The sequence below is a fragment of the Nyctibius grandis genome, chromosome 5 (genome assembly GCF_013368605.1).
Source record: "Nyctibius grandis isolate bNycGra1 chromosome 5, bNycGra1.pri, whole genome shotgun sequence".
In the NCBI taxonomy this organism is placed as follows: domain Eukaryota; kingdom Metazoa; phylum Chordata; class Aves; order Nyctibiiformes; family Nyctibiidae; genus Nyctibius; species Nyctibius grandis.
In genome coordinates, this window is record NC_090662.1 from 60,977,507 (window position 1) to 61,002,584 (window position 25,078).

The 25,078-nt window shown below is 49.6% G+C and overlaps 1 protein-coding gene across 1 annotated transcript; it reads left to right on the forward strand.

Moving 5' to 3' along the window:
- The first annotated feature begins 537 nt into the window (after window positions 1-537).
- CSNK1E (casein kinase 1 epsilon) lies at window positions 538-23,661 on the forward strand. The gene is made up of 11 exons (XM_068400361.1): window positions 538-792; window positions 4,863-4,950; window positions 11,164-11,274; window positions 11,437-11,585; window positions 12,272-12,500; window positions 18,920-19,090; window positions 20,035-20,183; window positions 20,708-20,900; window positions 21,004-21,143; window positions 21,532-21,597; window positions 22,148-23,661. Exons 2-10 carry the CDS (start codon window positions 4,875-4,877, stop codon window positions 21,595-21,597), a joined length of 1,284 nt encoding a protein of 427 aa, XP_068256462.1. The 5' UTR covers window positions 538-792; window positions 4,863-4,874; the 3' UTR covers window positions 22,148-23,661.
- Window positions 23,662-25,078: the final 1,417 nt, after the last annotated feature.

A 25,078-nucleotide genomic window follows, 5' to 3' on the forward strand; every position in this document is an offset into this window, starting at 1 on the left:
CCGACATTTGCGTGGATTTGCAGGTGCTTCACCCAAGGGGTGCCCCCTGCTCCTGAGGGCACGGGCTGAGGAGCCCTGACCCTCTTTGTGAGGTTGGGGGCAGCTGTGACGCCTTATGGGCCTTTCTTGGCATCCGCCGCCATTGTGATGGAAGCCGGCGCCCTTGTGTGAGGACCCCCAAGCAGGGCCGAGGGCTGATGACCCTGCTGTGGTGGCAAGGGCGCCATATTGGGGCTTCCCCACTGCCCCCCACCGCAGTGGGGTGCCACGGGTGGGCTGTTGCCCCATTCCCCCCCGCAGCGCCTCGCTGAGGAAGAACCTTCAGCGGAGAGCCCGGCGGCCGCTGAGGGGGACCGTCCCCCCAAAACCCACCCCGGGGGGGGGGAGGTAGGCCTCCCCCTGACCGGGGCTGAGGGGCGACGCCGGGCGGGAAGGCAGCGCGAGCGGCTGTTGCGCCTTTAACGGCGCGCGGAGAAGGAGGAGGAGGAGGGCCGGGGCTGCGCTGGGTGACATCAGTGGGTTTGGCTCCGGGGCTCAATGGAAACTGGTTGAGCGCCGGGTTGTGTCGAGCACACGCCGGCTGGAGGGGACGGCGAGCGGGCGGGAGGCGGCAGGCGGCAGGCAGGGCCGCGCCGCGCTGAGCCGAGCCGAGCCGAGCCGAGCGAAGGAGGGACGCGCCGGGCACGGCCGCCACCAGCCCTCCCCAATCCTCCGTCATCCTTCCCGCCGCGGCCGCCTGGCCCCCTGACAGCCGGCGGAGCAGCAGCCCCACACGGCCCCCTTCCCGTCAGGGTGGGTATGGGGGGCGCCCGCCTCCATCTTGGGGCGCAAACCCCGGGGGAAAGGCGGCCCCTCCGGCTCTTTGTCTGCGCGGAGGGAGGGAGGGGGAGGGCGCGGGGGAGGGGAGGGCAGGGCGCGATGAGCCGGGCCGGGGGGGGCGGTGGGGGACAAAAGCCCCTTTGTGGGGGCGCAGGGAGGGAGTCGCCCCCTCCGGCAGCGGCGGTTTTGGGGGGGGGCTCCCCCCTTCTTCCCCTTGTCCCCCTGCCGGGGCCCTGCCTGCCTGCCGGCGGGGCCGGGGCGAGCGGGGAGGGGGTGCTGTGCCGTTCTCGTTAGGGGGGCTGTGGGGGGCCCCGCGGGGGGCCGCCCCCCGGGTGATTTAACCCCCCACGCCTCGCGCTCACTGATGCTCCTTGTCTCCTTCCCCAGCTCCTCTCATCTCCTGTTTCGGGGGGAAGGTCTGCGTTTCTGGGGAGTGGGGGGGGGGGGGGGGGTGTCGGTGTTTCCTTTTGTGAGGGGGGTTTGGGCGGGGGTCCGCGGCCGGGAGCCGGGGCGGGGGAGGGGGGGGATGAGGAGAAGTTCAGCGCCGTTCCCGGGGGTGGCTGCTTTTTTGTTACCTACCCGGAAAAATAGCAGCTCGGGTAGGGCTGGCTTCGCGTAGTGTTTTGCGTGTAGGGGGTGGGGGTGTAAGGGACATATTTATTATTTTTTTTTGTACCCCCTCCCCTTGTTTTCCTGTCGTGGCTATTTCTTCCTCAGATGTCGTCCAAACGCTCTACTGTATGTGGGGTTTTTCTCCCCTTATCTTATTTGCTGCTCTCGTTTTTGTAAGTGTGAAACGATCTGGAGGGGTTTGATGTTTTGCATTTCAATCAAGATGTAATTTTTCTCTTTTTCCTTCCCATTTTTAAGCCAGTTCGAATTACTGTTTTGCCAGCCTCTTCCTTTATTCCCTTCACACACGCACACACACACAAAAAAAAGCCATGTAAAGCCTTTATGATCTATGGGCAAAGCAGCCCCCCTGCTCCCCACGCTTCCCACCAAAAGCCGGAGAAGTGCTGGGCTCGACAGCCTCCATTATGGAGCTGTGGGTTTGGTTTTTGCACGGCCTTTGCTAGCCAGGGCATCTTCTCACTCCCGACCCCCTCAGGTGGGACTGAGGTGGCCCTCCTGTGTCCCCCCCTCCCCTGACGTGGTCCCCGAGTCTTCTGTCGCCATTGGTGCTGGCACAGCAGAGCGAGATCAACTCTATCGTGTGTTTATATAATGGCCTTTGTGCCTGTACATGGGTATTTTATATTATATAAAAGGGGATTGGTGCAAAATGGTGTGTGTGGGGAAGCAGCGCTGGTGGCTGGATAGTAATTTTTTTTTTTTTTTGGAAGCTGTGTAGTATATTGTAGGTGTCTGTGTAATGTTGGATATTCACGTATGCAAACGCTCATGCAGAGCACACGCTTTCTTTGAGGTTGTATGTGCATTAATCCCTTATGGAAAACTAAATGGTTTAACTAAATAATTGCCCTGCAGCCCCTGGGAATGCTGCCTTGGCTGGAGAGCGCAGGAAGGGTTAAGCCTGCTTGGGGGGAGAGAGAGGGATGGCTTTTTAAATTTTACCTGTATAAATAACACATAGAGAGTAATACAGATTTCATATATAATATAAATGTTATATGTAAAATTTTGTTCCTTCTTGTAATAGTAGACCTGAAGATCTGATGCTAAGGGCTGAAGCTGTAGATGGTGGGGGTACGTGTGTGAAGTAGAAGCAAACGCGGTAGATGTTTGAACTCCTGGAGCAGTTGTTGGGGGGGGTGGGATGTGTGTGTACTGCCTCCTTACCATGAATCCAGGCTGTTGCTCTCTGGCTATCCTCCACCCAGGTTTTCTAAGCACACTCGTGTGTATGTGTTGGGGGGGAGATAAGGCAAAATGACAGCTGTGCGAGACTATGATTTTTCACTCCATTATCCTGCTCTCTGCTTCCACCCCCTCACCCCGGAGCATTTTTTAGATTCCCCTTCGGAGCCTGTTGCTTAATCAGCTAGAAGGGCCACTGCCTCCTTGTGTGAGAAACCCTTCTTAACCTGGCTCCTGCCTGTCCCAGAAGGGTGGGACCAAATTTAGGCTTGGGACTGTGGTGTTGCAGAGCAGTAACTGCTGTGCCCTGGTGCGGAGGGGACCCTGCCGGGACCTATTGCCCGGCCTCTGCAGCTTGCTTGGCTGTGCTTGCCCTGGCCAGCAGCTGGACTCGAGTGGAAGCGTTGAGGGTTCACAGGCCTGGGCCAGCACGGCCATGAAGGAAGGAGGTTTGAAGGCTGTCTTCCTGACGGTGGTGTGACGGGTTCCCGGGGACACAGACCTTTGATCGTTTCTTGGAGTATGAGTGTAAGCAAGTAAGATGCATGTTAATGTGGTTATACAGAAGAGCAGGCAGCGGATAAAAATCATGTCTTGTTTGCTGTGCCCTCACCCAGGTACGCCTGCCTCCTGGTTTGGTTCCCAAGGCTCTGCCTACATTCCTTCTAGTAAGAAAGTCAGAAATAGCCACAGGGTTTTGTAGACTTTAGATGCGCAGAAACCCACATGCATAAGTAAATACTAGGTGAGGGGACTCCGCCTCTAAGTGTTTTGTGTGTGGTTTCTGGTGACTGGAGCTCTGCTTTCAGGGTTCATAATGTCCCCTGAACGCCTTGATAGGATTATTTCCCTGTACGTCTCTGCAGCCCGTCCATTCCTCTTTCTGTAATCCCATCTCCTGGGGCAGGAGAAGCAGCTCTGGGTTTATAGTATGCCCAGAATCCTGTAGCTGGGATTATTTTTTTGTGCTTGTGTCTCACAAGGCTGTTCCTCCCATCTTTCCTTCAGTGATGCTTCCTTCCCACTGAGCTCCAGCAAGGGAAAGTTCCTCTCACCTGCTTGTGAAAACATGAATCATTCCTCACCTTTCCTGTCCCCAACAGGCTCTGTGTCTGCATTTTGTACGCTAATAATGTAGCATTGCACACATTAGGAGTGCGGCATATCCCTTTAAAAGGAGATGCGTTGGTTGTCTCAGGAAGAGCTGCAGTTCCTAGAGTAAGTTTGTGGCCACGGAAGGGGTGAGGGAAAGGGGGCTGTTAACGGGGGAACTGCTGGAACTGTGTTTGGCCAAGGTGTTTCCAGCAGAAGTTGAGGTTGGTAGGGAGAACAAACTCTGTGGCTGTGGTCCTTCCACCTAGTTGATTTTCTGTGGAAGGTGAGCAGGCTAAGCCTGGGCATGTTGATGGAGTATAGCAGGTCAAAGGCTTAGCTAATCACATCAGGTAAAGGGACAAGGAAAGGCCTGAGCTGCTAAAAACAAACAGCCGGCACACCTGGGCAGGCAACAGAGACAGAGAGGCTCAGGTAGACGATGGAGGCTGTGATCCCATCAGCAGAAGTTGTGTGAAGATAAGCAAATGGTGTTCCTAGTCAGTGCACGCCTCGCAGGGTTCAGTTCAGCGGTGTCTCCTCCCTGTCCCCTGTGCCGGTCCCCGCCCAGGCGTGATGAGGTTGCTTGCTCCTGGCAGTCTGTCTCTTGCAGCCCTTGGGTCCTGTGCTTCACCACCACTGAGGTGCTGGTCTAGGACTGGGCCAGAGAGCGCTCCTTCTCATAGGGTTTATTATGCCTGTCCCTTCTGGTGTCTCACGAGATTACCACTGTCGTGGTGCCAGGGACTGTAGGTTACAAGGAACCAGGACCATCTCTCTTCAGAGTGTGAAGCGATCACGCACTGAAACCTTCTTAGGAGGGATGTCCTGCCCCCTCCAGTCTCTGAACAAAATGGTGGGGAAAAGATTCAATCCTTCTTCATTCCCATAATGGGAACATGGAAAACATGCTTGAAAGGGTCATGTTCCTGCAGCGTTTCTAGCTCCTGCTGTGCCTGGACATCCAGGAGATTAGGAGAGGTGGTAGAGGCTGTGTAGAAAGTGAAGTATTTAAAGATTAAAAATGGCACCCAGCCTCTGGGTGAAGTGGGGAGGTCTCTTCTGTAGACTTACATTATTCACTTCCTGTTTCTGCTCTGACACTGCGCTTTCTGTGCTTCTTTTCTCAGCACGACTGAACCATGGAGCTTCGAGTGGGGAACAAATACCGTCTGGGCAGAAAGATTGGCAGTGGTTCGTTTGGAGACATTTACCTAGGTGAGTGTGAATCTCTGTCCTTCCACTTGCAAGGTTGCTTTTCTCAATGGCATCATTGTTTTGGGGTTGTTTTGCCTGTTGATATTTGTGGGCACCATGTAAGGTTGGATGTGGTTGAGAGAAAAAGAGCTTCAAGGAATACTGCTAGTTGCAGCCGGTCTTCTGGTGGCAAAGAAAGTGGGATGAGCTCAGCTTTGCCTCACAGGTATTGGAGAGACACTGGTGTTTGATCAAGACTGATTTAGATTTGGACTGTTCAGGGCATATTTGTCATACACACTGCTGCAGCTCTCTGGCTTCCTTTTCTTGAGCTTAGGTGTGTGTGGGTGTAAACTCTGTAAAGAGTGGATGGTGGAAAGGGATGAGATGGTTGTTCCTTCAGGGTAGAAGGAATAAAGTTTTGGGAAGACTGGTAGTGGAAGAGGTGGTCCAGCACCTTTGAGAGAGAGGTCTGAGACCAGGAGGTGTAAAACAGGTCAGAGACGCTGGCCTGGTTAAAGTCCTGGGGCCCAGATCTGTTAGATCTGTCATGGGATTTAGAGTTAATGTCTGGAATGACCTGAGCTGGGAGCTCAATGGACAGAGGCCATGAGACCCTAGGTTTCCTGTTACCACAGCATGTCACTGGGGGAGAAGTTCTTCCAAGCCAGCATGCTGATGTGTAGATATGTTCCCTGATGCTTTGCCTGCTGATATTTTTATTGGCTCAAACCATGTGGGGCCAGAGTGGCGAGACTACCCAGCAGCCTGATTGATCCCTCCATGAGAGCTGGCGTGGCTTTACCTGTCGTCTAGTTCTCACCACTACCTGTTTAGCTGTAGTCTGCAGGCCAGCAGAATGATTGCCCTCTCCCTCCTTGGTGTTTGCACCCTTTGGGTACTTACAGATGGTCGTCATATGCTCCTTGACTGTTAATTTGCTCAGTTGAGTTGTATTTTGCTTCCCAGTACATCCACCGCTCCTCACTCTTGCTGCTCCTTCAGTTTTTCACAGTTTGTCCATCTGCTGAGCAACTTAGAGCCTACGCAGCATTCGAGATGTGGCATTTTCAGTGCTGGGCAGGGAAGGGCTACCCTTGAGTGATCTGTAACGTGATGCCTCTGCATAGGCTGCTTTGGGTCTCTTTGGCTTCCCCCATCACCAACACTGTATCAGGTTGCTGAATTGGCCTTGGTGCACAGTCAGCTGTATTGTAGGAGATCTCTTCTAGGTTCTGCAACATCTTCCCATCCCTCCCCGAGTTCCTTTCACTGAATACCTCTAATTCAGATTACTTTTCCCTGTGTTTGTAAATCACCTTTTGTTTTCCACCTCTGGCTTTTATCTTCAGTTCCCTCTTGCGTTATTATTCTCTCTTGATTGGTGTTGGCAGCCTCTTTTGATTAAGTATCCTGTGGGAATCATCAGTAACAGGCTTTGTTGCCACCTTTATCCAGAGCATGAACAAAGATGATAAATAATGGATCTGGGATCCCAATTCCACTGTGTGCTCCCTTTACTGCAGCCTGCTCCTGTGTATCACTCCTCTGTAGCCCTCCAGCCAGTTAGTGTCTTGGGTGACAGTGCTTTTAATTTCCAGGTGCAAGGGATTGAGGGGCGATAGCCCAGACACAGGATTTTCCACCTGTGCTGGGGCTTGAAGCCTTTCAGACCCTCTCTAGGACAGTATAAGTTGTCAGGATCTTGCAAAACATCTGGGGTACCCGTGGAGAAAGAAGGGAGGTACTGAATGGAAAGGCCTGATACTGTAATCCTCTGCACCACGTAACGGGTTGTCCACCTGTGCAAAGGGGCATGGAAAACAGGCTTTGGTGAAGAGGTTGTGCCTGCCTTGCCCGTAACCAAACAACAGGAGAGGCAGAGGAAGCCCCAGTGCCCTAGTGTGGTGACCGCAGCGGGATGCCCCCAACTGCCGAGTTCAACCAAGTTACTTGAATGCAGTATCAAAGCCCTTGTGATGTTCATTGAGGTGCAAGCCAGCGTGTTTTGAAGCAGTGATAGCGAGACTTCTTGGAGCCTGGGTGACTCCCCAGCCTGGAGGGGTGGGGCTTGTAGTCTCTGATGGTGCGTCTGGAGGACGCTTGTGCTCATGCTGTCCTCTCATGGTCTGCTCTGCAGACAGAGGGACTCGTTCACGAGGACTTCTCTCCTGCACCAGATTCACCTCACAGCTCACTCTCTTGATAATGGTGTGGAGACGGAGCAGAGACAGACAAGCCTTGTCTGTCTCTGAAGACGAGCACGGGCTGTACAGTTTATCCCTAGCTTCTCTCTGTCAGGATGTTAGTACCTTCACCTGCTCTGTAACCAGTGGGTACTGCGTGCTGTGCTCTTTGGCATTTGTTTTGGGGTTTTCCTGTCAGAAGGAAACTTGAATTTCCATATGGGCAGACACAAAGGATGGACTCCTGTTAATCCTCAGCTGGGGCTTAAAGCACAATGCCTTGCTTGCATGCCCTGCCTTGAGGATATAGATGTGCTAGGGGAAATATTCTCCCCACATTGGCATGGGAGGGTGGGAAATGAGATCGGGCTGCCCATGGGCCTCTGCTAGCCCATTTGCCTCTCAAAATGCTCACTGGGAAGTGCAGAACCCAGTTTGTGGAGGAGTTGCCAAGACCTTTGGGCCATTGGAGGAGAGGTGCTTTGTCAGAGGTGTTGGCCAAGAGGCAGGGCAGGGTTCTGGATGTGGTATGAATTGTTGAGGCCAGGATGCACTGGAGGGGGCATTGGGGGTGGAGAGGAGCTGGGGATGGTGGGGCAGACAAAGCATGCTGGGACCTGCGCTGGCTGGGGACAGTTCCTGGTGGCAGGCTCCTCCCTTGCTGGGAGGGGAGTGCCTTCCCTTTGTTTCCTGGCCTGTTAACTCTCTCTCGCCCTATCTGACTTCTTCCATCTGTTCCCAGCCCTCCTTTCTTCCCTCTGCCAAGCTGGTGAGAGGGGAGCGGTCGGTGGGGAGAGCGGGGGGATGTGCCTGTTGGCTTGCCCGATGTGCAGGGAGGGTGGCGTTTATTGTATCAGACATGCAGCAAGGCTTCCATTCCGAAAAGATCCCGTTTAGCTGGTGACATCCTCTGTCCCCGGGGCCCTGTTTCAAACAGCTCGTGATGAATGAGTTGAATTTGTGCAGCTTTCACAGCGGAGCGAGACTGGGGGTGGATGTTAGGAATTATCCCCAATCCTACATACGTCTCTCGAGTGGCTGAAGCTAGGCAGGCTCCTCTGCATTTGTCTGAAATGTGGTGCTTTCCAGTCTGGAGAGGGAGCGGAGAACTGTTGCTTTTGTACTTGTAGCTTTAAAAAAGATGGTGGTTAAAGCATGGAACAAAGGATCAGAGAGACTCCTGCCCATGAATCCCCTCCTTGCTTGTGGTAGTCTCTGTCTGGGTAGATCTCTACCCAAAAAATGGTAGAGGGATCAACCTGAAGACATACGGGGGTTTGGGGAGGGGGTGAGCCTGAAGTGTTCAGTCGGTGACCCCCTCAGCAAAGAATAGCTCCTCATTAGGTCCAGTGGTCCTACTTTTGCTGTTACAGGCCACAGGGTTGTTTCCTCTTTTTCTAAGAGACTAACACCTGTGCTTGGGCTATGGAGAGTTTGGGGCTGAAGGCTGTGTTGATCATTTGAATGGTGTATTCACATTTTGCAGAATCTTAAGTTTTCTTGATGCTTACCCCTCCTTTCCCTGTTCCCTTTCCCTGTTCCCTTTCCCTGTTCCCTTTCCCTGTTCCCTTTCCCTGTTCCCTTTCCCTGTTCCCTTTCCCTGTTCCCTTTCCCTGTTCCCTTTCCCTGTTCCCTTTCCCTGTTCCCTTTCCCTGTTCCCTTTCCCTGTTCCCTTTCCCTGTTCCCTTTCCCTGTTCCCTTTCCCTGTTCCCTTTTCCCTTTCCTTTTCCCTCTTTACATGCTCACAGATAACACTCCCCACCTGCAGGCAGCCTAGTAGATGGATGCATCATCATCTTCCTAGACACACGGGGTAATGTGGAGATGAGAACTCATTTATCTTTCCACTGTTCAACTTTGGGAAGTAGGGTTCATTCGAAATGCTAATGCTACTGCTGCCAAAAGTCAACAAGACTTATCATTGTGTGTGTGTCAGCAGATGGACTAGGAGAGGGAAAAATTCCCCCAGGGAACAGACAAGGGAGCTGCTGCAGAGGATTTGGAAGAAAGTCTTCACTAAGGCAGGGGAAAGAGAGAAGGAAAGGAAGTGTCCTTATCTTTTTGGATGTCCTGGGTGTTTCCATGCTGAATGAGGGCCAGTGATTGAACACCAATTTAAAAGGTAGATACTAGTCCAGGGCCACGTTCTTACTGTGATCTGAGCCCCTTTTCCTGCTCTCTTTTTCCTTGCACTCCTGGTGCTTCTAAGAAGGGTCCTGTGGTGGAGTGAAGGGAACGTACAGGCTTGTTTTGTTGGCCAGCAGTTAAGTGGAAAATGCCAGCATCTTTCCAAAAGTAACCATTGGACAAGTGGTTCTAGCTCTCATGACGGCTTTTTCCCTTTCTCTTCTCCTGGATCTTGAGTAAAAACCCTTATTAAATTCACCCCATTGCTCCTTCTTCCCCTCCCTCAGAGCACCCTAAATAATTCCTCTCCCTCCTTAGTGTTTACAGCCTTCAAATATTTGCAGACTGTTGTCATGTCCCATTCTTCCTCCCCACCCTTCTTAGTTGTATCTCTTGTCTGTGTTACATATTTAGCTCTTTTAATCTTTCTTAGTAAATCAATCCCTCTAGGCCCCGATCGTTTTTGTTCCTCTCTTACAAATTCCTAGCAGCTTGTCTGTCTCGACCCGGCTCTGTAGTATCTAGATGATGTCTTTTTGCTAGCAGGCGGCTCTTGGCTAACTTTGTGTACAAGCCAGAACTCCTCAACAGGAGATGGATCTACTTAGGATCCAGGGGGAGAAGGGATCCAGTTGTGTGAACATTTCCTTTTTCTCTTTGGTCCCTGGCTCTGGAGGTGGTGTGTGAAAGAGGATGGATGGAGAGATCTATCTGCAGCTATCCTTGTGGACTCTGAAAGTCTTATCGCAGGGATCAGGAGGCACGAATTAACCAGACCTACCAAAACTAGCTATGGGATATCTATGAAACATCACTTTTGACTCTAGCTCATGTTTGGCGTGCATGTTCTGGAGTAGTTTATTTTATGACAGTATTCGTAAGCTGCTCATGATCAGAGCTGCTCTCTGATTTGTGTTTGAGTGCAACTTTTAACAGTTCTGGAGGAAGGACTTGTCTGTGTGTGTATAAGGCAGGCATGGGAGTGGGGGAGAGAAGCAAGTCTTGAGTGTCATTCCCGTGACCTGTGCACAGACCTTCATTCTTTCCATTTTAGGATGATGTGAAACATCTGGAATCCTCTCAGCTAATATGTGAGAAAGACCAGCCTGTTCCTTCTTTGACAGTGCACTTTGGGACCAGAGAGCTGGCTTTCGTGGGTGGCAGCTCAGTTCTTTTCAGAAAGAAGCGCGTGGGGTAGTGGTTATTTTGTGTCATCACAAACCATCTAGCAATACCTTCAACAAAGGCGTCTGAGTAGCTTAATTCAGTACCGGATTCAGTTTATTTCTTCACACTTCTAATTTAGGATATAGCAAATGTTTCTGTGATGGCAAAAGATAAAGGTATTATTAAAGCCCTCAAGAGAGGGAGAAGCTGAAGATTTGGGAATTGTATGTATTGAGCAGGTCAGGGCTGTGGAGAAACCAGAGGCAGCTGGGAATGTTAGCAATGTCTGCTCCTGAACTAATTGTCTCTGTTGAAATGATGTACCTGAGGTAACCAGTAATTTTTCTCCTGAAGAGGTACTCCATATCACTGCCTGGGGGGCTGGCTTGGGTTCAGGGGCTAGGTGTGTGATCAGGAACAGCTAAAACTTCCACTCAGTTTAGGTACTGCCGATGCATACTGATTGACCTCCCAAAGTCTGGCACAGTTAACACGTTGTAGGACTGTTGTTCTAGCCTGGCTGCAGGATCAGAACTGGTTTCCTATTCATGTGCCTTCCTCTGGGCTTGCCTTTGCGAATGGCAGCACTGGAAATTCTGTATGAAGTGGCTGAATCCCATTTATTCTCTGTCTGTTACAGGGAATAAATTTCAGGGCAAATCTTAAGGTTTTGCCATCTGTATGGGCCTTGTTAAAAGTGTTTAGCTTCAGTGGAAGCTTGCACAATCTTCATTTCACCTTCATTTCTATGCAGGAGCCAATATTGCAACTGGGGAAGAGGTGGCCATCAAACTGGAATGTGTCAAAACCAAGCATCCCCAGCTCCACATTGAAAGCAAGTTCTACAAGATGATGCAGGGAGGAGGTGAGATGGGGAAGAAAGCATGGGGCCGGGGGAGTGGTTGAAGAAGGAAATTATTCTGGAGGGCCTTAGAAAGGAAATGATTTGGTGTTACATATGATCTTCTCAGCAGGGGATGCAGCAGTTTTCCTCTGTTCCGTGGGCTTAATCTTTCTCTTTCCCCAGTGGGTATCCCCTCCATTAAGTGGTGTGGAGCAGAGGGGGACTATAATGTCATGGTGATGGAGCTCTTGGGGCCCAGCCTGGAAGATCTCTTCAACTTCTGTTCCCGCAAATTTAGTCTCAAGACAGTTCTGCTCCTGGCAGACCAGATGGTGAGTTTCCTTTGAAGCATTTGTGCCTACTCTCCTTTCCTATGCCTTTTTTTTTCCCCCCTCCCCTCTGCTGAAGAACTGCGATATCCCAGGCTTTATTCATTTAGCAGCAAGTGGCTGCCAGGTTTCTATTTCTTGATGAAGCTGGAGACCTGGAACCTAGGCATTGCTGGCTTTTCCTGGTCTCCATCCCTCCTTCCTTCCCCTGCTGCTCACCCTGTGTTAGTGTTGCATGCGTAGATGCTTTTGCCTGCTTGATGAATGATTGACATCGCTACCTATCTTGACTCAATTACCCATGCCCTGGGTTTAGGACCCTTAGCTGTTCTGGACCCTCTCCTTTCCCAGCCTGGCTAAGTTTGGAAGTTGACTGGTGTCAACACTGAAGCTCAAAGTTTTAGTCCATACAAACTTGCTTCCCATCCTTCCTTGTGGTGCTAATGATGACCTCCCCAAATTGAGAACTGGGCTGGTGTGCAGGGTTGAATTCCATCTCCATCTCCAGATCCTTCTGCCTCCAGAGGGTGTCTTTGCCTTGGCTGTCATCTCTGATATTCTCTGCAAAGTGTCCCTTTCCCTGCTCTCACAGGCCAGTGTCCTGGACAGAGTGCTGTTTTTAACAGACACAGTTACGATGTTACCTTCTCTCTTGTCTCACTATTTATTTATTTATTCCTCTCCTCCAGATCAGCCGTATTGAGTACATTCATTCCAAGAACTTCATCCACCGGGATGTGAAGCCAGACAACTTCCTTATGGGCCTTGGCAAAAAAGGCAACCTAGTATACATCATTGATTTTGGTTTGGCCAAGAAGTACCGAGATGCCCGGACCCACCAGCACATCCCTTACCGGGAAAACAAGAATCTGACTGGCACAGCCCGTTACGCCTCTATCAACACCCACCTGGGAATTGGTGAGCCTGCTGTTGCCCCTTGCTGGGGCTTTCCAGGGGAGGTAGTGTGTCCCCAGAAGGAGGGGGTTGGGTTCTGTGCCTGGCTATGCTGCTGACCTGTGTTGAGATGCTGGGAAAATAACTGTTACGCCTGTGTTACCTCTCCTGCCTTTCGTGGCACTCTGAGCTCCTGAAGGCAGAAATTGTCTACCAGTATGTGTTTGTGTGCTGCTTTGTGCAGTGGGCCCTATTTCAGCATCAAGACTGTGACCTCCCTGACTTTACTGCTGCTAACTCTGCCTTGCACAATTTTTGCAGGCTGATTAGATATGTAAAAAGGAGACATTTGCAGGCACTGAGCCTTTAGGGATATGTCCAATTGAAACCCCTCTGGTTGTCTCCTGAGTGCCTTCATCAGTGATATTCTGTAGCTGTCAGAGCCGAAGGATACAGGCCCGCTGCAATATGGTCATACTCCTGTTACCCACCACTGAGGGTGAGGACAGCCATGTGCTGGAAATGTACAAGAAGCTGAAACGAGGGGAGGCTTCCTACTTCCTGGACATCCAGGTTTTGTGGTTGAGGATTGGCTGTCATGGGCCTTCAAAATATGTGTGTCTGTGAACCACACTGCCCCGTTCACCACTGAGAGAGATTGAGACAGCTTTAGGGAGGTTGGGCTCTGCTCTTAGTGTGTATAGCTAGTACTGTGGGGATAAAACTAGGCTGGGAAAGAGTGCTGAGAGTTCAGCCAGGTCTTACACTGGTGATGGCCATCATCCTAGGTTTTGTAAAAGCCTTGTGCGGGTTAGTACCCACTGCACCTAAATCTCCTGAAATCACCCAAACTCTTGTCCTGGGAATGAGCCCCTCATGCACAACACCTGGTTGCTGTGAGGAACAGAGGTGAAAACCTGTTGCAATTTTCTCTTTGGTTCCCTAAGCAGATACTTGTCTCCAGTCTGTGACCTTTTTCCCCTGCTTGGGCTAAACTTTGTCCACAGTGTGAGAGTTACTTAGTTACCGTAGGGTCCCTTCTGAGCAGGCTGACTGGGTTTTGCTACTGATTGGCAAATGCGAAGATCAGGAACACTGAAGCTGCCCTGCCTGCGGACCCCAGAAAGTAGCTCCTCTGCTCACACTGCAGTTTGCATCTCGGGGAGACCTTATTCTGAAATGTGTAAGCTTGGAGTTTGAAAATCAGGGCAAGGAACTCAAACCTTTTAAACTAACAGCTTGCACAGGATTTCATGTCCTTATTCTTCCTAGGGAAAGCTTCCCATTCTCCCCTCTTGCAGATGGTCTCTCAGAAATCTGGAGTCAAGACTTGACCTGCAGAAAATAAAGCAGTTTCCCACTGTCTTCCTTGCTTAATACTGTATAACTGTAAACTGAAAATGCTTTATTTATATCAAAATGGGGAGTGTGGTGTGTTGAGAGCGGGCTGTGATCTCCTGACCTCTTCCATGTAGTAAAAATAGTTCTCGTAGAGCTTTCCGAGTTGGTCTTCTGTATTTTGGCTTGACCTGCTTATATATAACTGACTCTCCATTGAATTCTCAGTCAAAATTTCCACAGCCATGGTAACTGCCACAAGGAGACATGCACAAAATAATTCTCACCGCTATGTCTGTCGATTCTTTTGTGTGTGCCTGCTCTGTCTGAACTGATCACGAGAGGCTAAATGTCTGGTTGTGGGGTTGTTTTTTTTTTTTTTAAGGACTTTATTATTCATTCAACCCCAACTTAGCCCTTTACTGCTGGTGCTTGGCTTGTGCATCAGGATGAACAAACAATGTCTGAACACTAATCCGAGGGCAAATTGCATATGCTATCGGTCTGAGCACAGCCGTCGCTCTCTTCGTGCCCTTTGCTTCGGGAAAGCCTGGGTGTGAGTTACTCTGTGCAACAGGTCTCGAGTGTATTACCTCCACGTTGCAAATAGTTCCCCTGAACTATCTGCATAAAGGTTACATGACTTGCCCAGAGGAAAGGAGATGAGGGTGTCAGGGTTGCAGCTGGAGTTCCTGTTTCTCAAGACCTTGCCACAGGGTGTATGACAGACACGTTTGTGAGTTAGCAGCATTGCCATGGGAACCATCACTCTGGATTTTTTGACTTTTAAGACAGAGAATTTAGTCTCTGAATGTTACATTAATGCGGTTTAAGGAGAGGGAAGGAACCAGGTGCTGGGGTATTCATGTGACGGGAATAGCAAATGAATAAAGGCCTGTATTTAAATGTGCAAGCTAAGGGTTGGGCATTCCGATGTCTGGAGGAAACACATTCTTTTTCCAATGACTGGGGGAAAAAGTAGGAGGCGAGATTGGGGAGGGTTTCCACAGCTGGAGCCTTGCTGTTGGGGGAGTCATTGGACTGTGCAGGCTTTGGTTCACACATTCCAGTCAATTTTCACATGCTCTGGGAATGAGAGTCCCTTGCACCCTCTGGAGCTTGTAAAGTCTGAAATAGACGCCCAGGGGTGCCCAGGAGACAGTCTTGGAAGAAGCCTGGTGGGCTCTGTCTGGATAATGGGAGGCTGGGGGCAGGGGGCAGTTCCTCCCCAAATGCATGTCCTAGATGGCATCGGTGTAGGCTTGCAGAGCATAAAGTTCTTCTGCTGATCCTGCCCTCTGTGTGGTTTTAAAGGCTGTTGCCATGCAGTGGGGAGAGAAGGGGGAAGTGTAGTCCCAGCACGTGCAAAATCAGAACTGAATATGGAGTCAGGAAAACGTTGCTTGGTTAAGACTGCTTGCAGCTGGGCTCGCTCCAGTAAAGACAGCTGATTTCTAGGGAGACCTGCATGGGAACAGCATTGCTTTGGATAGGATTGGGTGGGGGAAAGCACTGTCCTGGGGGACCAGGAGGCATTTTAGGATGCAAAGAAACAAGTTTTGTCATGAACGCTACATCCAAGGTAACCTGTCCTCCAGTCTCCTGTCTTTGCCCAAGCATGTCTTCCCCAGGTAACTCACTGTCCTGCTACTCACCCCTGACTCAGCTCCTTCTGAGGACCCTGCTTTGGGAGGGGAGTGAGGGTGTGGGCTGGCTGGGAGCCTCCCTGGGAGTGGGAGGGAACTGGCAGGAGGTTGCTTTCAGGGTGGGTTGGGTTTGAGAGGTCATGCTGGGTTGTGTGGGAAGGCAACCTTGTGTTTTCTGTTGGAAGGGGGGTTTGGAGGGAGGGAGGGAGGGAGGAAAGGATGAGTGTCTTATAAAAGTAGCAGTCCCCCATGTATTGTAGGACAGCTGAGAAGCTGAAATAAAATGGAGAGAGGAAGTGTGATGTGATGTTGCAGGTCATGACTAATTCTGCTTCTGGACTGAATGCTCTGCGTGCATTCACATCACTTGTGTTTCTCTTTTCAAACTGTAAAGTGAGATTTTTTTTTTTTTTTTTGCCTGTGTCCCAGGGATGCTGTGAGAGTTAGTCAATGATTGTCAAGCTTCTAGAAGTGGAAAGTAGTGATATTAAATAATGTTTCTGTGCTGTGTAGAGGTGAACTTTTCTAACTCAAATTAATTACTCTGCTTTTGTTGTCTAATGTTATCTAGTATCCTGAGGATGTTGGTATATGAGGCCAGGCAAAAAAAAAAAATAAAAATATGGAGATGTGTAATAGTAACTGAAGATGAAACAAGGGAATGGGATGTAGGAACTGTTGTTCTTCACCACCATCCAAGGTTTAATTCAGAATCTTGTAGTTAGGGTTACAGGTGAAAGACAGCTACAGTGTTTTGAGGTAGCTTGCCAACTGTAACCCATCATGTTGGTGCTTCAGGCTCATGAGAGATTTAAATCTCACTGACATTGTTTAAGTGAGCTACAATGACCACATATACCTGAGATACTGGACATCAGGGATGCAAGGCAATCAGACATTTATCATTCAGCATTTTAATAACTGGGTGTTGTGCTTGCAGTTGTTTTTCCTCGCTCATATTGCTGTGTTAAGGAACAGTTAAGGTGTGTTTGCATGCATGTAGTGGATACTAGTGAGCTCCCAGTTTGATTTTGTAACCCACTCTCATTGCCTCCGGTAAGGGCTTGTAGCATCCCCCACTGACTTCAGGCTCCCTAACCTCAAGTCTCTAATTCTGGCCTTCCCCAAATCACTAGAACTGTGCCTAGGCATATGTTCGCAGAGCGTCTCCTGTTCTGGATGGGGTCGGTAGCTGTGCTCAAAGCAGCTGTGCTCCACGCAAGTGAAGGTGTGGGATCCAGCCTGCCCTAAACAGTGTGGAGTTCAAGCAAGATTTTAGAGGCAAGATCCCGATTTATTCCTAAAACGCTGATTTGCTTGTTCAGTAGGTTTCTCTGGTTCCTGCCCTGCCTTTCCCTGCTTCTCTGAGGGGCACCACCACGCTCCAGACAGGGAACACACAGTTATAGGCTTTAAAGCTACAGCATGGATACTTCAAGGGCTGGCAAATTGCAGGATTGAGGTTACCCTGGTCTCCTGTGCTTTCAGGCCCCGGATGTGTGTTCTGACTGCATTTCCACAGGCCTCCTGTCTCAGGATGTAGGTCACTATCAAATATTGTTTAGTTTTATTTCTTTGATATGCATAGTGTGTAATCGCAGCCCTCTGAGAGTATACATATCCCAACCTTAGGCCAAATGCAAAACTGTGGGTTTCTTTTCCCTGCTCCCTCCTTAGTATCTAAGCATCTCCCAGACAGTCATGTAGTTATCTTTGGCAGCAGCCTGATAAGATTAGGAAGTATTAGCCCCTTTAAAGTGGGCAACCTGAGGCAGTAAGTTAGTGAGGTCAAAAGATGCTGTTATTTCTGCATGCTCAAAGTAAGACACTGTGGGGATCTGCAGGGCTGCTTTCTCCTCTACTCTTCTCTTGGAACACTACATTTTTATGGCATTTCATGTGCTTTGACCCAAAGGTTCTCTCCTCTCAGTTACAGAGTGATGAGATCCCCCCTTATCTTGTGCAACCAGAGTGCTTTTTTTTTCCCCCTTATATTTTTAACTTGCCAAGCCTGCTAGTTCTCAAAAACAGTAGGAGGCTATGAGAGAGATACAGGAGGAAGAAAGGCCCATGGTGACCCACAGCTTGTGTCAGTGCACATGGACATCTAGATCTGTGACCTGCTACAGCTACTCCTTCATTAGGGTTCAGTTCGGCTAGCAGAGTAAGGGGTAGCTGTAATAATCTACTGGCCTTTGAATGGGGTGGGTGGTAGCATGTAACCGATACTGAGAATTAACCCGCAAACCAATAATACATAATCTGCAGCATCTTCCAAGACATGGCACTGAATCCGGCAAAATGTGCTGTAGTAGTAAATTGCTCTAATAGATTAATGTCTTTAGTCTTTATCTACCCCTGTGCTCTCCCTCAAGCCATATTTTGCCTCTCTGTTATCTGTGTAAACTGTTGTTCTCAAGATGTAAAGCACTTTCTCGAAAGTGTTTATTTTATTTTATTTGGGAGGCGAACAAGGGCAAGAGCTTCTTGGCAAAATTTGTAGATGAATTTGTAAGCATGTTGGAGGAGCTGGGGGGAGTTTCACAGGTTAACCAGTCAACATTTTCAGTTGCTGAGATTCTGCATCAACTCCATCTTGTGCTAACTTGAAACTTAAATTGGCTTGGCCATTCCAGAGAACAAGTTCAATGGGGAATGTTTTTGTTTGGGAAACAATTTTTTTGTTTCATAAATAAGCATCTAAAAGTGGGCCCTTACAATGGCATATTAAGGGCAACCCTTGCTCTGAGTGGAGTTGGTAGTGATGCCAGTTACACAGTCATTCCCCATTTGGAGGGGAGCCTTCTGTTCAAAGTATACCTTTGTATTCTTGCCTCTTTCCTCCACAGCTTAAAAAAATGCCACCAATCCGGAAAGATCTTTGCACAGTATTACATGTTAGGCTTCTCTAAACTATCAGTGAAGTCATTTACCACAAGAAGGGGTCACTAGTTCCTCGTTTCTGCCCTGTGTAAAGAGTATCAGCAGGTTAATTAGAAGATGTGTTTGAAAGGGTTGTGTTGGGCTTACCTCTGTTAGCTTTGTCTTTCTGTCATGACTAATCCCCAGGGTGAAGTATCATTCTGGGTGGAGAAGTGTAGGTGCCCTTCTTCTGGGACTGGGAAGAGCAAAGTAGGCAGTGTCACTGCAGCACTTCTGGAGCTGTTGAATTCTTGTGTGAATTAAGGCTTGTCCAAGTGAGGAGGTAGTCAGAGTAATTATTCATTTATGAAGTGGGTTGGGCTATGGGGAGAGGAGTGCTTTAACTCTTGCAGTATGTACATCCCCAAAGGAATTTGTACTGGAATGTCTTCTACAACTTTGTCTGTCCGTAGAAATCTACCAAAGAAGAGAGAGGGTTTGTTTCTTTTGTTCCATGTTCACCTCCAAAGCTGTGTGATTGCCAAAGCAGTTTTGGTTGCTGTTCACTCCTTGCCCCTTTGTAACTTCTTCTCACAGAACAAAGTCGCCGTGATGACCTGGAGAGCCTGGGCTACGTGCTCATGTATTTCAACCTGGGCTCACTGCCCTGGCAGGGCCTCAAGGCTGCCACCAAGCGCCAAAAGTATGAGAGGATCAGTGAGAAAAAGATGTCAACGCCCATCGAGGTGCTCTGCAAAGGATACCCTTGTAAGTGCTCTGATCTTGATGGCTGTCTTGTCTGATGCTTGGCTTGCTCTTCTGCTCCCCATGGAACCTTGATTCCTGAAGGGCAGGTGCCCAGCACCCCCAGACCAGGATGTGCTGCTGACACCAGTGATGAGAAGGGTAAGAGACCAGTGGTCATATAGTTCTGGTTCAGAAGTGAGAAACGTGTTTTTGTGGAGAGTCAAGCCTGGTATTAGGGCATGAGAGTGCTGAGAGGGATCTTTAGGACCTCAGAAACAGTCTGGAAGGGTGGTGGGCAGTGAGGTGAGATGTGCTGACGATCCTGAGTTTTTACTGGGTAATGAAGATGAGGGCCAACTGTGATGAATCCCAGAAATGGGAACCCCTTCCCAGGAGATGTTGTGGATACTTAAAGCTTACAGGAGTTCAAGGAGAGATTGGACAACTACATGGAAGAGAGATCCACTGAGGGTTATTAAATAATTAGAAAGCACATCCAGATCAGGAAGTTCCCTGAGCTGAAAGTAGGTGGAAGCTGAGCTAATGTCAATGAAAGTGTCGGACATGCTTGCCCTGGTCTTTCTCCTCTGTAGCTGTCTACTTCTGGCCACTGCTTAAGACAGGCTACTGAACTAGGAGGACCTCTGGTCTGAGCTGAGCTTCCCAAAGCTTACCTCCACCTATTCTTTAGGCCTGCATTCTTAATCTCCTTCAGCAGGCTCTTTGACTTGATACCTCTTGCTTGGGGAAGCAGACAGATGTGTGAGCATTTCCTCTGGTAAAAATAGGGATGGGGTCTTCTTGGTGGCCAAAGCACTGCAACTGGCAGGCTCTGTTCTCATTGCGCAGCTCGGTTTGTGCCATCCTGGTCCAGCACATTGCTGCTGAAAGGCTGTGGCGGCTCTGTGGTGGGACCAGCGGGGTTGGATGGTGTTCAACAACCAACTGTTCTCTGATCCCTCCAGCTGAGTTCTCGACATACCTCAACTTCTGCCGCTCACTGAGGTTTGATGACAAACCTGACTACTCGTACCTGCGGCAGCTCTTCCGCAACCTCTTCCACCGCCAAGGCTTCTCCTATGACTACGTCTTTGACTGGAACATGCTTAAATTTGTGAGTGCGTGTGGGGAAAGGGCTGGAGGGGCAGGGGATGATTCGTATCATGGAGATGGGAGAGGAAAGCTGGGAACTGCCTGCCATTTGTACTTACCCCTGGTGAGCAACTTGGGAAAGGGGAGCAGGTAGAGTGAAAAGAGGCAGGGTTGTTTAGCGGTGCTAACTGGGGTGTACAGCTACTGTTGTATTAGTGAGGGTGTCTGATGGAGCATGTGTGTCAATAAATCTATAGCTATAGGTAGGTAGGGATAATCTTTCAAGAGAGAACTATATTTGGAGGTGGGACACAGATGTGGATTGCAATAACAGCTGTAGTACCATATGCTTTCTTCCCCTTTTCTTCATGGAAGAGAATGAGGCCCTCTCTGGGTGGAGTGGAAGATGGTGGGGGGCGAACGTGTTTTGGGGATGAAGCTCTGCTTTCTTGGCATGAGGGAGCACCGTGTGTTTTCTGTCTGGGGCTGCTGCTGTCTCTCCTGCCTGACAGTCGTGCGTGGCATGGGGGTTTCTCTTCTCCTCAGGGAGCAGCCCGGAACCCTGAGGATATGGATCGGGAGCGGCGAGAGCATGAGCGAGAAGAGAGGATGGGGCAACTCCGAGGGTCAGCCACGCGAGCGCTGCCCCCTGGCCCGCCTGCTGGAGCCACTGCCAACCGTCTTCGTAATGTCACCGAGCCCATGGCCTCCACCCCCACCTCCCGAATCCAACAGTCCGGTGAGTGGGGTGGGAGAGCTGGGGGAGGGTGCCACCCCTCTTGTTGGCTGGAAATCTAAACTATCGACTGATATTCTTGTTTCACGTTTCTCTACCCCAACAGGAAACACATCCCCCAGAGCAATCTCAAGAGTGGACAGGGAGCGGAAGGTCAGCATGAGGTTACACCGAGGAGCTCCTGCCAACGTCTCCTCATCTGACCTCACAGGGCGGCAAGAAGTGTCACGGATTTCAGCATCACAGGTGAGTCCCTGCTGCGATGTTCGTGGCCTCGGCCTGGATGTCCCAGAAGGACTAAGGGCCCCACAGCGGTTTTTACCTGATCTGCTGGAGCTGATGTGAACCTGAAGCTTCTACAGTGCAGTGAGGGGAGTGGTACCAGGTTATGCCTTGGCTCTGCAGTTACATATTTTGTGGAGGCCATGCTCAGTACTGTCTTCTGAGCTCTGCTTTGCTCAGAGTAAGCCTTCATCTGGTTGTCTTCCAGACCGCAATGGTTTGGAGAAGTGCAACAGTAAACTCTTGGGAGGGAGGATATCCTGAGAGAAACGCTCAGCCTCTCTGTTTTGGTGTCCTTTGTGCCTTTTTCTTCCTCTCCATCCCTTACCTATTCTTCCCTCTACTTTTGTAGACAAGCGTGCCATTGATCACCTTGGGAAGTGAGGAGCAATTGCCACTGGGACCAGTGTTTGCTTAGGTGAGCCTGTCCTCATGCCTGGGATCCCCCAGGGAGGGAATTGATGGCATTAGGGACTGGGTTAAAGCTTTGATGTTGCTGTGGGGGATTGGTACATTTCCTTGCCCTTCGCTTTACTTTGAGATGATTTTTTGGCTTTGGAGGGAGGAGTAAGGTTGGCTGCCAAAGCCTTGGGGGGATGGATTATCTTGGGTGTGAAGGTAGCTTCCATTTCTCCAGGAGGGCAGGGAAGGTGGAGAAGGTCCTGGGCCGGAGAGCCATTTCATTAGTTCTTAATGAATGCTTTTCTGGCAGCGTGATAGTGTTGGGGAGGCGAGTGCTGAGCACGTAATCAAGTGTGTGAGACTTTCCACAGCTAGTGAGTGCCTCTTGCAGGGGAAACAACAGTAGCTGGGCAAGGTAACTCCGAGGGGTGGCAGGAGTGTAGAAGAAAGGGGTTGATTTGATTTGTTACACTCCAGCTGGCATTGGAATTGCTGGGAAGAACCTTTTCTCCTAATGTCCTCTTCCCTTTGTTCTCCTTTTTTTTTTCTCCTTTTTCTCTTTCTAGTGTCTTCACTGTATTTTTCTTTTAAAAAACAAACAAAAAAAACAAAAAAACAAAACCAAACAAAAAAAAATAAAAAAGACAAAAGACAACAAAAAAAAACCCCCCGACGGAATTTCTTTTTGCCAAGGACGAGGAGTCGAGCTGTGCCCCCGCGCTGGCGTGAGCTGTTTTCCAAGAGGGCCGCCTGCGTCCCCCAGCGCAAGCGCGCCTCTGAGAAGCTGACGGACCTGGGAGCCGTGCGGGAACACCTCCACTGCCCCCCCAGCCCTACCCCAGCCCTGCCGCTGTGCCCACTGGCTACCCCCAGCTCCCTCTCCTGACTCTCTACTCCTGGTTTTTGGTTTCTCTTTTTTTTTTTTTTTTCCCCTTCTTCTGGGTATCTTCTCCTGCTTTATTATTTTTTTTTTTTTAATTTTCAAATCATATGGTTTCTAGCCATATAAATTTTAACTTTGCTCTCCTTTTTTTCTGAGGGCAGGGGATGGTGGGAGGGTTGGTTTTTTGTTCGGGTTTTTTTTTGTTTGTTCTTTTTTCAGGAGCCATTGTGGGCCAGGAGGAATCAGATTCCAGCCACACTTGATGGTAGAAGTCTGATTTTTATTATTATAACAGAATTTATTTTCTCAAGCCATTAAATGAATTTTAAGCTGTGAGGGGGAATTGTGGCAATGGCCTAATCGTTGACTTGGGCTTCCTTTCCTCGGGTGGCTTCTCTGTGGTTTCTTTTTCGGCTGTCGGGAGAAGTGCCAGGCTTCCCTAATCCGAGTGGTCCTCACGTGCCGAGGGATCTCTGTGGAGAGGCACCTGGTCCCATGGAGGATGGGAAGGCTGGAGCTGAAATACAGGGAGATGAGAACCCACATCCCATCCCTGCAGTGGGGTCTTTTTTTCATCTGTCTGTGCGTATTTTTCTATTTTTTTTTTTAATTAAAACTTGTTTTAATTCCTGCGGAGAGACCATGGGACTTGAGGAGAAGAGAGGGGCGCACAGAAACTGGAGTTTGGTGTTCTTTCAGAGCGATGCCTCTTGCTCTCTCCTTCCCTCATGCAACCCCGAGTAAGATCCACCATACATGCACAACCCCTTCCTGCCCTCTCCCACCCGTTTTCCCCCTTCCCCCCCCTTAGTTGTTTTTAAATATAATTTAGGAATACTCAAGCTGCTTTGTGGCACTTGGGGCTTTGAAACACAACGATCACCACTGCGACCTATGGCGTGTAGCAGACACACTGTCACTGTAGTGTGGAGCCGCTGGGTTGTTGGCAGGGTGGGGAGGGTGGGGTTAGTCTTCGTTTTGTTCGTTTTTATCCTTTCTATTTAACACTTTGTTTTTCCTCCCTATTTTTTTCCTAATTTATTTACCCCTCTTACTGTCTCTCTCTTTTTTTTAATTAAAGAGCAAAACTTTTTATTACTTTGTAATTTAAAAAAAACAAAAAAAAACCTGAAGAACTTTGGGGGGGGGATTTTGTACTTTTTTCCTGTGTAAATATTGGACTTTTTTGAGCTTTATTGTGGTTGTTAATTTGAAGTAATAAAGTAGAAAATGATAAAGTGACGCCAGCATCTGTCATTTCTTCCTTCCCTGGCATCCTTGCTGGGAGTGACATCTTACACGCAGGAAGCGCTGTCTTGCAGCTGAACCTGTCCTTGAGTTCCAGGAATGAGTTTGATCAGAATTACTGGAAAAAAAGGCACAGGGCTGGAGCGCCTAAAAATAAATCTGAGCTGATCTCTGCAGTTGCAGCCTTGGAACAGTGAGAGCTGTGTGAAATCCGATTCAGGATCTCTCTCGGTTCCTGGACGTGAGCCTCAGGTGTCCTGTGCATCTGGCTTTCAGGAGGAGCGGGGTGGGACCTTTCCACGCCGTTGGCTTTGGGTGTGTACCGAGTTCGACAGAGGTGGACCCTGGGTTTTGTGTTTTCTTGCTTTCTTCTATCCTCAAAGTTAAATCACGGAGGAAGGGGAAGGAGAGGGGTGAGAGCAGCTGCCCTGAGCACCCATCAGCAGCGCTGTGCCCGATGCAAACGTGCTGAACTCCCTGTAAAGTGGCACCTGCTGCTTTGGTGCCTGCGGTGGTGTGGTTTGTTTGGGTTTCTCCTCCTTTGGTTGCCTGACCTGTCTGGCAGTAAATTACTGAATCTGAATACTGATTTATTTCTAAATCACTGCTCCTATAGTTACGCTTCCCTGCATTATCCAGATGAGAGGCCTGTTTCTTTCAGGCTGTGTAGAACTCTTGAAACTGATTTTCAGAAACACCTGCTGGGAATAAATGATGGATCTTGGTGACTTCCTTCCAAGCCTGTTTGCTGCCAGCTGAGCAAGAAGAGCTGTTCCTTCATTTGCCTGCTGTGTGGGACTTCCAGCTCCTCAGATGAGAGTGGGAGGGAAGGGAAGAGGAGGGTAGTTCGGGGGTATGGGGTATTGTCCTGCTGCCTCTATCCTGCATTGGTCCTGCCTGCATTTTGAGTATGTTTTTGAGGGATCAAAATGAAACTGGACTTTTCCCCTTCTAAATCTTGTTTTCTGTGAGAAAGAGAAGCGTTGCCTACGTGGAAGACAACACCCATCTCTGTGGTGTCTTTGCTCCACCGTGTGCGCAGCCTCGCAGCCATGCAGTGGAAGCAGCAGAGCCTTGATCTGGCTCTGGGTTCAGGGGAGGTTCCGGTGTTTCGGATAGGAGATCTGGTTTGGGACAGGAGGGAAACATACTGCCATGTTGGGAGATATGGGTTAGCAGGCCCCTGGGTACTTCTGTGCTTCAAAAGAAGAGGGCAAGTGCCCCTCTAAAGAAGAAAGGAGAGTCTCATCCAGTGCCTCAGGTGGGCTATCGGCTGCTCTCGCTAATGCAGTCCTTGCTGCAAGCAGTTTGCTTGCATATTAACGGTTTTTAGGGCTTGGTTCTGTTTTTTTTTTTTTTTTTAGAG

Coding starts and splice junctions, on each gene's coding strand:
- CSNK1E (XM_068400361.1), top strand. CDS start 4,875: ATGGAGCTTCGAGTGGGGAACAAATACCGTCTGGGCAGAAAGATTGGC. Junction 20,184..20,707: donor ACTGGAACATGCTTAAATTT/GTGAGTGCGTGT, acceptor TCTTCTCCTCAG/GGAGCAGCCCGGAACCCTGA. Junction 20,901..21,003: donor CTCCCGAATCCAACAGTCCG/GTGAGTGGGGTG, acceptor CTACCCCAACAG/GAAACACATCCCCCAGAGCA.